The sequence below is a fragment of the Megachile rotundata genome, chromosome 5 (assembly GCF_050947335.1).
Source record: "Megachile rotundata isolate GNS110a chromosome 5, iyMegRotu1, whole genome shotgun sequence".
Classification (NCBI taxonomy): Eukaryota; Metazoa; Arthropoda; class Insecta; order Hymenoptera; family Megachilidae; genus Megachile; species Megachile rotundata.
The window spans coordinates 8,527,643-8,540,754 of record NC_134987.1 but is presented as its reverse complement, the minus strand read 5'-3'; the positions used below and the strand labels follow the sequence as shown (position 1 = coordinate 8,540,754).

Below are 13,112 nucleotides of genomic sequence, written 5' to 3'. Positions count from 1 at the left end.
TCGATGAAGAGCGTCTCCGAGCACGTGTAAAGCAGGATGGTCCTCAAATTAGTCGTGAATTAGTCGAAAAAATGAACTGTGACCACAAAACTATTCTCAATCATCTCCATTCAATGGTATTTGTCGAAAAATTGGGAGCCTGGGTGCCTCACGAAGTGAACGCTACGAACTTATTGCCCAACCTTAGGTTGAATTTTGCAAACCATTTCCGTGCTGTCGACTCACCTATGACACCTTCTCCGTATATATTGCAAATATCCCGGCCTGTTTCAGCAACTATTCACAACTTTTCATAACTTTTTCGCTGCGATGGAAAGCGAAGAAGAGCAGGTGTCGAAAATGCTGCTTTTTACCTTCTTGATATTCCATTTCTAAGCCTCAATAACAATGACAAATGAATCTACTGAAAAAAACGATTAACACAGTTTTGTAGAGCAGAAAGAGCTCTATCAAATGAATATTATAACTTCTTGCAAATTGCAAGATGTCTCTGTAAAAAAAAGAAAATATCAAAACGCCACGAACTTATTCCCCAACCTAATACTATAAAAATCCTGAAGTCCCGATAATCTAAACCTGCAAAATCTCAATATTCGAAATTAATTTTATTTTCCTCTCACACGGAATCAGCACTCGATAAGTTGCACAACCCTTAATATTCCTTCCTTGAAAATGGTTAAAAAACGTTCTGTAACATTATCACAAATACAGTGAACACATTTCAAAAATTTTGTACTCTGAAAGCGATTTAAACGAGATGTACCTCATCGCAACCCAGTGGACTTTTACGAACACAGCCATAACATTAATGTTTCCCATGAAGTGTATCAGCCATTTTCAGTAAACTGAAAACTGTAGATCACCACTAATTATTTCAACAAGAAGAAAAGTCGGCTCGAATGATTCTAGCAATAAAGTTTGCTCGAACACGTAAATCCGACGACGATCGCGGTAAGAAAAAACGTCAGAAGAAAGCGTTTGGTCACCGAACTTGACACAGCAATTATTTCTTAGTACTGCGAATGTAAAATTGCCTAATATACGGGGAGAGGAATAATTACAGGAAATTGCTGAGAAACGCTCTATGGACAGGCATGAACTTTCGAGCATTATTATTTTATCAACTTAGCGAACGCACCCTATCGAAAACGGATGTCACTGAATAGTGATTTCATCGACGCTTGCGATGAAGGTAACAACATACTTTTTTCAGATTATCTTAACGTTATTAACAAAATATCTGGACAATCTTTTCTAATTTTTATTTCAAGTTTGATATACCTTAAGTGTTACTTCGTGGTGCTTTTATGTGATGTGATCGTGAAATGAATGTAATATAATTATTTTTAAATTAAGAGTGAAAATTTTGAACCGTCGAGTTTATACGATGTATGAATTTACACAACGGAAAGTACTAAATTCATATGTACAAACATAGTAGATTAGGAAGTCTCAAATTTAATATAAAATATGGTTAAATGTAGAAACTTTGTGACACTGTTTAAGTTAAATCATCGTCAACCAGTATTTTGATAAATGTGATTATTGAATATGGTTTCTGACAATTCAATATTAAATATGGTCCTTAATAATTCAATATTAAATAAGGTTTCTGACAATTCAATATTAAATATGGTTCCTAATAATACAATATTAAATATGGTTCCTGACAATTCAATATTAAATATGGTTCCTGACAATTCAATATTAAATATAGTTCTTGACAATTCAATATTAAATATGGTTCCTGACAATTCAATATTAAATATGGTTCCTAACAATTCAATATTAAATATGGTTCCTAATAATTCAATATTAAATATGGTTCCTGACAATTCAATATTAAATATGGTTCCTGACAATTCAATATTAAATATAGTTCCTGACAATTCAATATGAAATATGGTTCCTAACAATTCAATATTAAATGTGGTCCTTAATAATTCAATATGAAATATGGTTCCTAACAATTCAATATTAAATGTGGTCCTTAATAATTCAATATTAAATAAGGTTTCTGATAATTCAATATTAAATATGGTTCCTAACAATTCAATATTAAATATGGTTCCTGACAATTCAATATTAAATATGGTTCTTGAGAATTCAATCTTAAATGTGGTTCCTGACAATTCAATATTAAATAAGGTTCCTAACAATTCAATATTATATATGGTTCCTGACAATTCAATATTAAATATGGTTCCTGACAATTCAATATTAAATATGGTTCCTAACAATTCAATATTAAATATGGTTCCTCATAATTCAATATTAAATATGGATCCTGACAATTCAATATTAAATATGGTTCCTGACAATTCAATATTAAATATAGTTCCTGACAATTCAATATGAAATATGGTTCCTAACAATTCAATATTAAATGTGGTCCTTAATAATTCAATATAAAATATGGTTCCTAACAATTCAATATTAAATGTGGTCCTTAATAATTCAATATTAAATAAGGTTTCTGATAATTCAATATTAAATATGGTTCCTAATAATTCAATATTAAATATGGTTCCTGACAATTCAATATTAAATATGGTTCTTGAGAATTCAATCTTAAATGTGGTTCCTGACAATTCAATATTAAATAAGGTTCCTAACAATTCAATATTATATATGGTTCCTGACAATTCAATATTAAATATGGTTCCTAACAATTCAATATTAAATATGGTTCTTGAGAATTCAATATTAAATATGGTTCCTGTAAATTCAATATTAAACACAGTTAACCGATTCTTCATTAAACAAAGGATATTTCAGGACGAGGATATACAAATAAAAGACGTGCTAGTCCTAAACGAGCGCATCTTTTGGATGTGCGACGCTTGGCCACTGAGCACTTCCTACAAGAAGTTCATCATTTACATGTCCTACCTCTCCTTCCACATCGTGATCATGTACATGGACCTGTACGACGTGACGGGTGACTTGGGCCTCATGGTGGAGAACATAATAAACAACACAATTATTACGACAACATATTTAATGCTGTTTCTATTACGATTCAACAAATTGATTAAGAGTGCGGTCGCTATGGTGAAACGCGAGCTCGCGGAGGATGATTTTCGAAATAACGAGGAGAGACAGCTGTATCTGTCTTATAATATCATCTGTGACAATTTTGGCAGATACGCTGTGAGAACGACGATTGTTATAGTGGTGATGTTGTACAGTACGCCTATGTTGAAACTGTTGAAATCGGCCTCAGGTATTTTTTAAGCAAGTATGTGTATATGGTATTGTAAAAAATATGACGATATAGATTGTTTTTGTACTGTACAGCTGTGGGAAGAAATTTGGAAAATAATTATGTAAGGGAGTCTTCTCAGATTGAGTTTACATTATAATAGATAAAGAAAAATATCTTATTTTTCACATACAGTGAACGTTCATATGTTCCTCACATGTTCATATGTTCGCAAGAAATTGTAACTATATATGTTATTTCATAAATACATATGAATGCTATAAAATAACATATCATACTACAATATCTTGCACTAACAACGTCTTTTGACTCAACGCACATAAAACCAGAGAAGTTACCTAGCTGAGTAATAAATAAAAATTACAGCTCGAAAATAATTTTAAAACCTTAATGATAATGTACCTAAATAGAGGAGCTAAATTTCAATTTTTTGTGTGATACGACAACAGCTTAATACAGAAATTTGTTTCACTTAAGAACCATTAATGAAAACTAACCATAATGAAGACATTATTCTTGTTCACAGGAGATGGTAATACCACAAATATTTGCGAAATGCCAATACGAATTCGACCATTTCTGAATTGCGACAGTTTAGGAAACTATATTCTGATGTATGTGTACGAGTGGCCAGTGATGGGAACAGGGATATTTCATATAAGTAGTATAAGTCTGCTACTTAACTTGGTATTACACGTGTGTGCTAAATTTGCGATTTTGTCGTATCGTATACAAAACGTCGTAGAGGACTCTCAAGACTCTTTCCAACGAAAAGTTAAGGAGTTAGTGGAAAGACACGTGGAACTAATATCGTAAGAAATTATACATTTGTCATTATATTAATACAAATGTATGAATGTAATTTTCTAATTGTATAAAAAAGCAAGGTGTAATTATACCTATTTCGTACTTCATTGTAAATTCATTCTTAATTCATTCTTCACTGTATTTGTTACTTATAGGGTGGCGAATACTATCAATGCAGCGTTGCAATTCATCCTCGCGCTGGAACTTTTGCAAACAAGTATCAGAATGGCTGTATTGTTATACACGATACTTATGCTAGAGGTATACTTCAATTATTCCTTTCTGAACACATGCGAGAAAATTAAGACACTGGTAACTGCAGCAATGATGGCGAACGTACGACAGACACAATTATTTTATCACGTCCATAATTTTCACACTTCTGTTACAAAAAATAGTACGGTCTTTCAAAAATTTTAACTCTGCTCAATTTAATCTAGAATCATGAATATTTATCATGATGCCATTACCATAATCAATGAATCTTACTGTGGCCACAATCAGTATAATCAAGTATGTTCAAGTACACATATATACTTAAGTATGTTCACCGCCATGTAACTACAATTACATTGAAATGCATGAGTACACAAAATTTCAATCTTTCCTACATAGATTTAACTTATTATCTGATAGAATGAATTTTTATTTTTCCCATATCGATTTGTTCATATATTTTCTTTCCAGGATGACGAAGTCATGGAAATGTTCACATACAGCCTATACGTCATGATAGTCACCTCTATGTTATACCTGTACTCGTTCATAGGTGAACAATTACAGACAGAGGTAAGTTCTTCCCCTCAAACCACGTAAATAAAAGTACGAATAAATTTCTGTTCAGTCCATAAAAGTAAACGACGCGTACTACAACGTTAACTGGCTGAAACTGTCGACACGCGACCAGAAATTGCTACTGTATTGCATGTGCAATGGACGTAGAACACTGAGTCTTACTGCAGGAAAATTCTACTCGTTCTCGCTGTTCGGTTTTATCAAAGTGAGTAAATCTCGTAAACAAATAGAGAAGTAATATTACCGATTTTTATTTGTTCGGACAGATTATGAAATCTTGCTTCGGATTTGTTTCCTTATTGCGAGCCGTGGTCTGACTGCCTCTTACAGCTTGAAGTGTCATCAAAAGACATTAGCCGAAGTCCTCGTGAATTTCAAGCTTGTGTTCTGTGAATGATATTGTATATTACTTTCGGATTGTAAAAATGTGTCAATATTTGTATGTACATTGAAGTATACTGTAAAGACACTGTAACTGTCGAAACTCTGAAAGCGATTCACACAATATTGCACCTCAAATCCAAACCAAATCTAGTCCATATTTCGATACACACTGCGTTAAACACATCGGGTAGCCACATTGTTCATCGATGCTCTTCTAGAACTCCACGACTTCTTCACTCAGAGTGAATTAACTCCGCTCATCTTCAGTGAACCGACCCATCGAGGGATCAGCAGTAATTATTTCAACAATGAAGTAAACTCGTCGGGGTTAGAGTGATTGTGGCAACAAAGTTTCTTCGTACATGTCAATCAGACATCCATTAGGGTAAGAAAAAATGTAAGAAGAGATCGTTTGGTCACTGAACTTGTAACAGTAATTGTACAATTATTACAAGTACAGCGGACGTAAAATTTTCTAATGTACGGGTACAGTAATAATTATAGGAAATTGCTGAGAAAGGCGCGCTATGGACGGGCAAGAAGTTTCAACTGCGATTATCATTTTATCGATTTCGCGGGTGAAACGCGCCCTACCGAAAAGGGATGGTGATTTCACCGACGGTCGCGATGAAGGTAAGATGCAATTATATGTGACCATATTTGAAGCTCTTTTATTTACGTGAAATAATGTGAGTTCATTTATTAAAGTAAGTTCATTTAGTTTATACTTATTGGATACTTTTGAAAAATAGTAAAGATATGAATGGACTTTAGGGTAGCTTTGTTCTTTTTTGTGGTATTCGAGGTTTTTTGTAGTTCCTTGGTCTTGCGTTTAATGTACAATATATGATGCAGGATTTCTACTTTAACAATATTACCATACATGGTATTTTGACATAATCACATGTGTTGAAATTACATTTGACTTTCCGAATTCCTTCGACAACCCCAGCTTCAAAACTGATAATGTGTGTGCATTGTTGTGCGATGGTTCTCTGTGTCCTAATCGTGATACACCTTTCACAATCATTTTAAAATTAATAGTCAAAGTGTTAGAACTTGAAATTAAGAAATGTGACATTGAGCGTGTGTTGAATGTGTGACGGAAATTTAATATATCGATATAAACATACTGTACCAGAAAACCTTGAATGAATTCTGAATACCCTAACATTTTACAAGGATGTCCGAAATATCTCGCCACTTGCCGGTACCATAACAAACACTATAACTATATTTAACTATAACTGTACAACTCTATTTCAATTGAATAACGCATACTTCCAGCGCAAGCAAATGCAAGTAAAAGACCCGCTCATAATAAACGAACGCGTCTTCTGGCTATGCGACGCCTGGCCTCTGAACAATTCGTACAAGAAATTTGTGATGTACATGTGCTACTTCTCGATTCACTTGGTGCTCATGAACCTGGACCTGTACGACGTGGTGGGCAATTTGCAACTCATGGTGGATAACATAGTAGACAACACGATCTTTACAACAACGTATCTGATGTTGATTCTACTACGATTTAGCAAGTTGATTAAGAACGCGGTCGCCATTGTGAAACGCGAGATCGGGGAGGATGACTTTCGGAACATGGAGGAGAAAGAATTATACCTGCATTACAATATGATCTCTTACAATTTTGGCAAATACACAGTGAGGTTCATCTGTGTTCTAGTGGTATTGTGGTATAGTAGTCCTCTGGTGGTACTGTTGAATTCGGGCTCAGGTATTTTTTAAGCAAGTATGTGCTAGAATGCGGTAAAAAGTATAATTGTCACAGAAAGATTATAACAGAAGGATAACAGAAGATTTATAACAGAACTATAGATTTTTAAAAAGAATGTGACTAATATAGAAAAGCTAAATTTCAATTTTTTGTGTAATACAATAACTTGCTAGTATAGAAATATGATTAAATTAAAAATTATTCTTGTTCGCAGGAGATGCCAATAGTTCAAAGCATTACCAAATACCGATACGAGCACGTACTTTTCTAAATTACGAAGACAATTTACGAAACTATATACTGATGTACATGTATCAAATACCTCTGATGCCTACAGGGGTGTTCCATCTGAGTACTATTATTCTGATACTGAATTTGGTATTACACGTGTGTGGGAAATTTTCGATTTTGTCGTATCGTATACGGAACATCGGAAAAAATGATTCGGAACAGCCTTTACAACTGAAAGTTAAGGAGCTGGTGGAGAGACACGTGGAATTGATTGCGTGAGTATTCTACATTCACACTTTAATCAGTCAAATGATATCTGGGGTGGACAATGTTTTTGGAGAATTAATTTAATCAAACTTGATGTATCTTGCAAGCAAGTCATTTGACCAATTTGGTTGTTTAGTGAAATGACTACAAGCAAGTAGTGTCTGCTAATATTTTTTAATTCATTATACATTTGTTGTTTAGGGTAGCAAATACTATCAACTCAGCGCTGCAATTCATCCTCGCGCTGGAACTTCTACAAACAAGTATCAGACTGGCTGTAGTCTTGTACACCATACTTATGCTACGGGTACTTCAATTATTCTTTTTTAAACTAAAACACATCTAGAACTAAAAATACTAGCTGTCAAATTATGGCGATTATAGCAATGGCGGTGAACGTATGACATATATGTCATAACATATGCATCATATCATGCGTATCATATGTATACATAATTTCATTGCTACATCTATAATTTTTTGCCAAGGAAAAATAGTACGTTGTTTCCAAAATTATTTTTGACCTTTGAATATTTCCCACAACGAAACTGTCATAATAACTATTATGAAAAAAGAAATATCACAGCAACAATTATCAGTACGTCTTAACCCCTTGCCGTGCCATTTATTTATGAGGTGCGTCAGTCAAGACTAACCATTCAGGACTATAACATTAAAACGAACAAAGAAAATCAAAATGTTCTAAGTATTTTATATTCAGGGATCCTTGACAACGCAAATTATAGTTGGATCTAAAATTCAAGTTGAAGAGTATTCAAAATTTGAGTAATATTAATCACATCTGAGTTGTGAGTGCGTCACGAGTGAGACTTGTCAAAACACAGGAAGGGGTTAAGCAAGTTCACCACTATTGGTATACTGACTGTAACCATACTGAAATCCACAAGTATACAGAATTAAAATTTTTCCTGTATGGAATTAATTTATTTAATTTCTAGGATGACCAAGTTGTGGAATTTCTTACTTACGGTCTATACGTCATGTTAGTCACCTGCATGCTGTATCTGTACTCATACCTAGGTGAACAGTTACAGTATGAGGTAAGTGTCATCTAACAATTGCAGATATAGTAATAACAAACTATATCAATGCTATATCAATGCTGTGTTAATATTATATCAATGATAAATCCATTTTCAGTCCACAAGAGTGAACGACGCATACTACGAAGTCAACTGGCTGAAGATGTCCACCCACGACCAAAAATTGCTGCTATATTGCATGGGTAATGGACGCATAACACTGAGTCTTACAGCCGGCAAATTTTACGTGTTCTCCCTATTCGGTTTTATTAGTGTGAGTAAATCTCCTTCACCGCAATAACTAAAAAAATAATATTACCAACTTTGTTGAACAGATTATGAAAACTTGCTTCGGATTTGTTTCTCTGTTACGTGCCGTGATTTGATCTCCGAATGCTACTTGCAGCTCGAAGTATCATCAGGAATACGGAAGGACGTTGTTCATTCGAACTCGGTTAACATATGCATTTGTATGTACCTGGAGTTTATGTTCTATGAATGATATTGTATATTTCATATTGTAGAAACGTGTCAATGTTTGTATATGTACATTGAAATCTAGTGTAAAGATTGTTAATGCTGGATATAAATATATGTATATAAAAAGTGCGTTTTATTATACGAATTGATGTATTGTATGCACGTGTTGTATCTATGTTAGTATGTAGAAATAATAAGTTTAATATGGGAGAAGTGTTTGTTGAATTCATTCTTGCACTTGCAATTCTTAGGAGTTGAGATATCTAAATTCCAATGCTTCAATTTGACGAGGTATCTAAATTCCAATGCTTCAATTTGACATTCCGAAGTTTGACATTCTCAATGTTCCAAACTAATTTCATTTTCACATTTCTACGCATCAGCAGTTGATAATTTGCACAACTCTCATTTTCTTGCGAACTGTTAATTTTACGCAACGTCATCACAAGCACCGTGCACATTCTAGCGAAAGGTTAAACTCGTTTGCAAACGATTCGATCACAATCACTTGCACTACGTCGCTCAATCCATCAAAGAATGAACACGCTATTCCACCGCGCCAGGTCTTCCAGAGAACTTTATCTCTCCCAATAAATATTTTACATCAACCACTGTTCTCTCCTCGTTTTCCTCAAACTATAAAGTATCGGAAAACCACCGTTGATTGCTTCGCTACGCTCCATGCGAGTGATTTCAGCGTTTAAAATTCTGTCATTAATTCGACGATCAAATCGCAAGAAAATGATTTGAATTTCCAAAAGCAGTTATTATTCGCGATGATTGCGAATGGAAACTTAGCCGAAGTTATAGAGCGGTAATTGGAGAAAATTGCTGGGCAATATGCATCATGGATGCGCGAGAAGTTTCGAAAGCGATTATAATTTTATCGATTTTGCGTATAAAATACGGCCTGCGGAAAATCACCGGCGACCGACCGTGATTCCATCCTGAGTCGTGATGAGGGTAAGATTTAAATCAATTCGAAGCTGTTAGACTTGTAAAATTTCATAATGTTACGGTGATTTCGTTTTTCTTGTGATGCAAGACGTTCTGTGAGATCACATATTTTTTAGAAAACTGCTTACGTAGTCATTCAAGCTATACTGGTGCCATTTTGTGATACGTTTTTATACTACTATTTTTCAATTATATTAAGATTGACAGCAACTATCAGAGTTTATTATAAAGTTTTGAAATTTGGGAATATAGTCCTGCTGATATTATTTGATGCTCATTACGATTTACTTTCTATACCATGACTACAAGTGTGTGCCAAATTATATTTCAGTCAAATAATCTGGTCAGAACTTATGTGAAATATCGTATTTTAAGTTGCTACTGATAATATAGGAAATGTCGTCTAATAGTCATGATACATTTTATTCTTCTTCGTGGTGTTAAAGGTTTGAGTTGTGCAATCTCTTTTCTGAGGAAATTATTAATCGTACAACTCTTCAGACTTTAAGCTAACAGGAAATAAGTGTTATTTCGTAATAGTTTTAAATGAAGAAATCTTGTCAGCCTTCCCGAACTTCGAAACATGGATACACATTAACAATATTAACGTTTCTGCATTTTCTCCACGTTTCAAATTTAAAAGACTCGAGTGATATTTTGTGAAACTTTCATGTAATATTACTATGTCTTTAAATATTTTAAAATAAATTGTGAAGAAATTGAGTGATTAAAAATTGGCGATCGTAAGCAACTGATCACTCGATATTGATATGATGTAACAAAAAATTACAAACGCAGTCCTAAATATTATATCTCCTGTCGTTTCTTGAGATTCTAAATTACCACCTTATAACCATCTCGTGATAACTATTATTACCACCCTGTGATACTGAACCTAACCTAACTATAGCTACGCGAGTTTGCATAGAATAACGCATATTCCAGGATCAAGAGACTCAAATAAAGGACGTGCTCATTCTGAACGAGCGTGTCTTCTGGATATGCGACGCCTGGCCATTGAACAATTCCTATAGGAAGTTCGTGATGTACATGTCCTATCTCTCAGTTCATATGGTGATCATGTACATGGACCTGTACGACGTGATGGGCGACTTAGAACTCATGGTGGAGAACATTATAGACAACACGATCGCCACGACTACATATTTGATGCTGTTTCTATTTCGATTCAGCAAGTTGATCAAGAACGTGGTCGCCATGGTGAAACGAGAGCTCGCGGAGAATGATTTTCGAAACAACGACGAGAAACAACTGTATCTGTCTTATAATATCATCTCTGACAATTTCGGCAAATATGCAGTGAGAACCACCGCAGTTATAGCGGTGATGTGGTACATTACTCCCATGTTAGAATTGTTGCAAGGCTCAGGTATTTTTTGAAATGTGGCGCAGTTAGATATTGCTTGATAAATCTACAAGAGTGTGTATAGGTGTGCATTAATCAATCCTTGTTTGCAGGAAACGATAATTCAACGATGTACCGGTTACCGTTTCGAGTTCATTCTTTTCTCGATTACGAAGATAACTTGAAGAACTACATGCTGATGTACGCGTACCAAATGCCTCTGATGTTCATAGCATTGTTGCATATAAGCAGCATTAGTCTGCTGCTAAGCTTGGTGTTACACGTGTGTGGTAAATTTTCGATTCTGTCGTATCGCATACAAAATATCGCGGAGGATTCGAAGAACTCTTTTCAGCGGAGAGTTAAGGAATTGGTGGAAAGACACGTAGAGTTAATAATGTGAGTACTCTCTTACTTCGTTATGAATCATATAAAAATTTATGTAATAGAATAAAACAGTCGAGTCGGTTAAAATCTGTTATTTGCAAAAAATTTATATTTTGCAAATCTCCAAATTTTGACATACCCTGAGTACATAAATATTTATGTAAAAAAACTTGTCTGATCTTTTCTTAATCTCGAAGCAATACAGAAGTCAAGATTTCACAGTGCATTTGCACAATCAAAATGTATATACTTCAATAAATGTATTTTAATAAAATATATAATATTGTAATTTATAATAAAAAAATTTTAAACCAGTCAGATGTGTCAAATATATAATATGTTACATTAAAATAACTGAAAAAGAATACCACGTACAATAGTGCTCCAAGAGTCAAATAGTGATTTTCGAATTTATTCCACATATCTTGCACTTATTGCTTATAGGACCGCAAACACCCTAAACTCAGCGCTGCAATACATACTCGCGATGGAACTCATACAAACAAGCATCAGAATGGCCGTCTTGATGTACACGATTCTGCTGGTACGTCCACAACAATTAACTAACGCTTTCTCAAATTAAAAACTTTCAAAGAACTTAAAGGGCTTGATGTCAGTTAGAGCAATGGTGGCGAACCTATGACGTGCACAAAATTTGGCACCTCAATGATGTACACTACAGGTGGTATTTCCTTATACGATTACAGATTATTCAACTTTCTTTATTGTTACAGTATGTGCAAGTAAGATTTTGTTTCAGATAAGAATTAAGTAACCGATACAAGTTTGCAGCGCACCAGAGATATAATTACAGTAGATAAGCTGTTACTAACTGCCCGAAGATTTGGTAAAATCGATTTCAATTCTAGAAGATGAAGATAGCACAAATTTTATTAATACTTTGTTTGTATCAAGATTTGTAACGACACTATTCTGTAACAATTCATTTTTCCTTCATTTTTTATTATAATCATCAACATAATAAATATTTGTACTTTATTATATCGTTGTTTTTAAGTTACATTGAAATCTCTGTAAACCCGGTAATAAAAATCGTTGTAGTTCAGAAAGGTATGATTTACAATCTTGAGAAGATCTTTAATAAAAAAGAACAGCTGTAATAATGAATGCAGTGTTACATTGTCTAACATTTACCCTCAAAAAGTTCGCCACCATTGAACTATTCAAATAATTACAGTGGCAATGAATATAAAAAAATTCCAAATTTTTCAGTACGGATTAGTGAATTTATACTTTCGTTTGTAGAGTGACGACGTAGTGGATATATTCACGTACGGTTTGTATGTCACGATAGTCACCTTGATGCTGTATCTGTACTCATACATAGGTGAACGATTACAGATCGAGGTAAGTCCTCTCGTCTAAACTACGCCAATAAAAGTATCAATATATTTCTGTTTAGTCGAAAAAAGT

The 13,112-nt window shown here is 34.0% G+C and overlaps 4 protein-coding genes across 8 annotated transcripts in view; 3 read left to right on the top strand and 1 right to left on the bottom strand.

The window, feature by feature from the left end:
• Positions 1 to 13,112, bottom strand: part of LOC100877177 (putative multidrug resistance-associated protein lethal(2)03659) — a 38,876-nt gene that overhangs the window by 22,657 nt on the left and 3,107 nt on the right. The window lies entirely within an intron of this gene.
• On the top strand, positions 3,808 to 5,215 carry LOC143264482 (odorant receptor 82a-like). The gene is made up of 5 exons (XM_076531924.1): positions 3,808 to 4,038; positions 4,189 to 4,294; positions 4,721 to 4,822; positions 4,878 to 5,033; positions 5,095 to 5,215. Exons 1-5 carry the CDS (start codon positions 3,839 to 3,841, stop codon positions 5,143 to 5,145), a joined length of 615 nt encoding a protein of 204 aa, XP_076388039.1. The 5' UTR covers positions 3,808 to 3,838; the 3' UTR covers positions 5,146 to 5,215.
• LOC105663321 (uncharacterized) lies at positions 5,277 to 9,167 on the top strand. 2 transcript variants are annotated; one of them, XM_076531919.1, is made up of 7 exons: positions 5,277 to 5,845; positions 6,500 to 6,947; positions 7,162 to 7,453; positions 7,647 to 7,752; positions 8,405 to 8,506; positions 8,607 to 8,762; positions 8,824 to 9,010. In XM_076531919.1, the coding sequence occupies exons 1-7, from the start codon at positions 5,816 to 5,818 to the stop codon at positions 8,872 to 8,874; spliced, it is 1,185 nt and encodes a 394-aa protein (XP_076388034.1). In that variant the 5' UTR covers positions 5,277 to 5,815; the 3' UTR covers positions 8,875 to 9,010. The 2 variants fall into 2 exon arrangements, with proteins under 2 accessions (XP_076388034.1, XP_012146762.2); XM_012291372.2 differs by lacking the exon at positions 5,277 to 5,845 and having other exon boundaries at positions 6,484 to 6,947; positions 8,607 to 8,760; positions 8,824 to 9,167.
• LOC105663312 (uncharacterized) lies at positions 9,588 to 12,806 on the top strand. 3 transcript variants are annotated; one of them, XM_076531922.1, is made up of 6 exons: positions 9,588 to 9,931; positions 10,871 to 11,315; positions 11,405 to 11,690; positions 12,123 to 12,222; positions 12,296 to 12,360; positions 12,439 to 12,806. In XM_076531922.1, exons 1-6 carry the CDS (start codon positions 9,926 to 9,928, stop codon positions 12,440 to 12,442), a joined length of 906 nt encoding a protein of 301 aa, XP_076388037.1. In that variant the 5' UTR covers positions 9,588 to 9,925; the 3' UTR covers positions 12,443 to 12,806. The 3 variants fall into 3 exon arrangements, with proteins under 3 accessions (XP_076388037.1, XP_076388038.1, XP_076388036.1); XM_076531923.1 differs by lacking the exon at positions 12,296 to 12,360; XM_076531921.1 differs by having other exon boundaries at positions 12,296 to 12,806.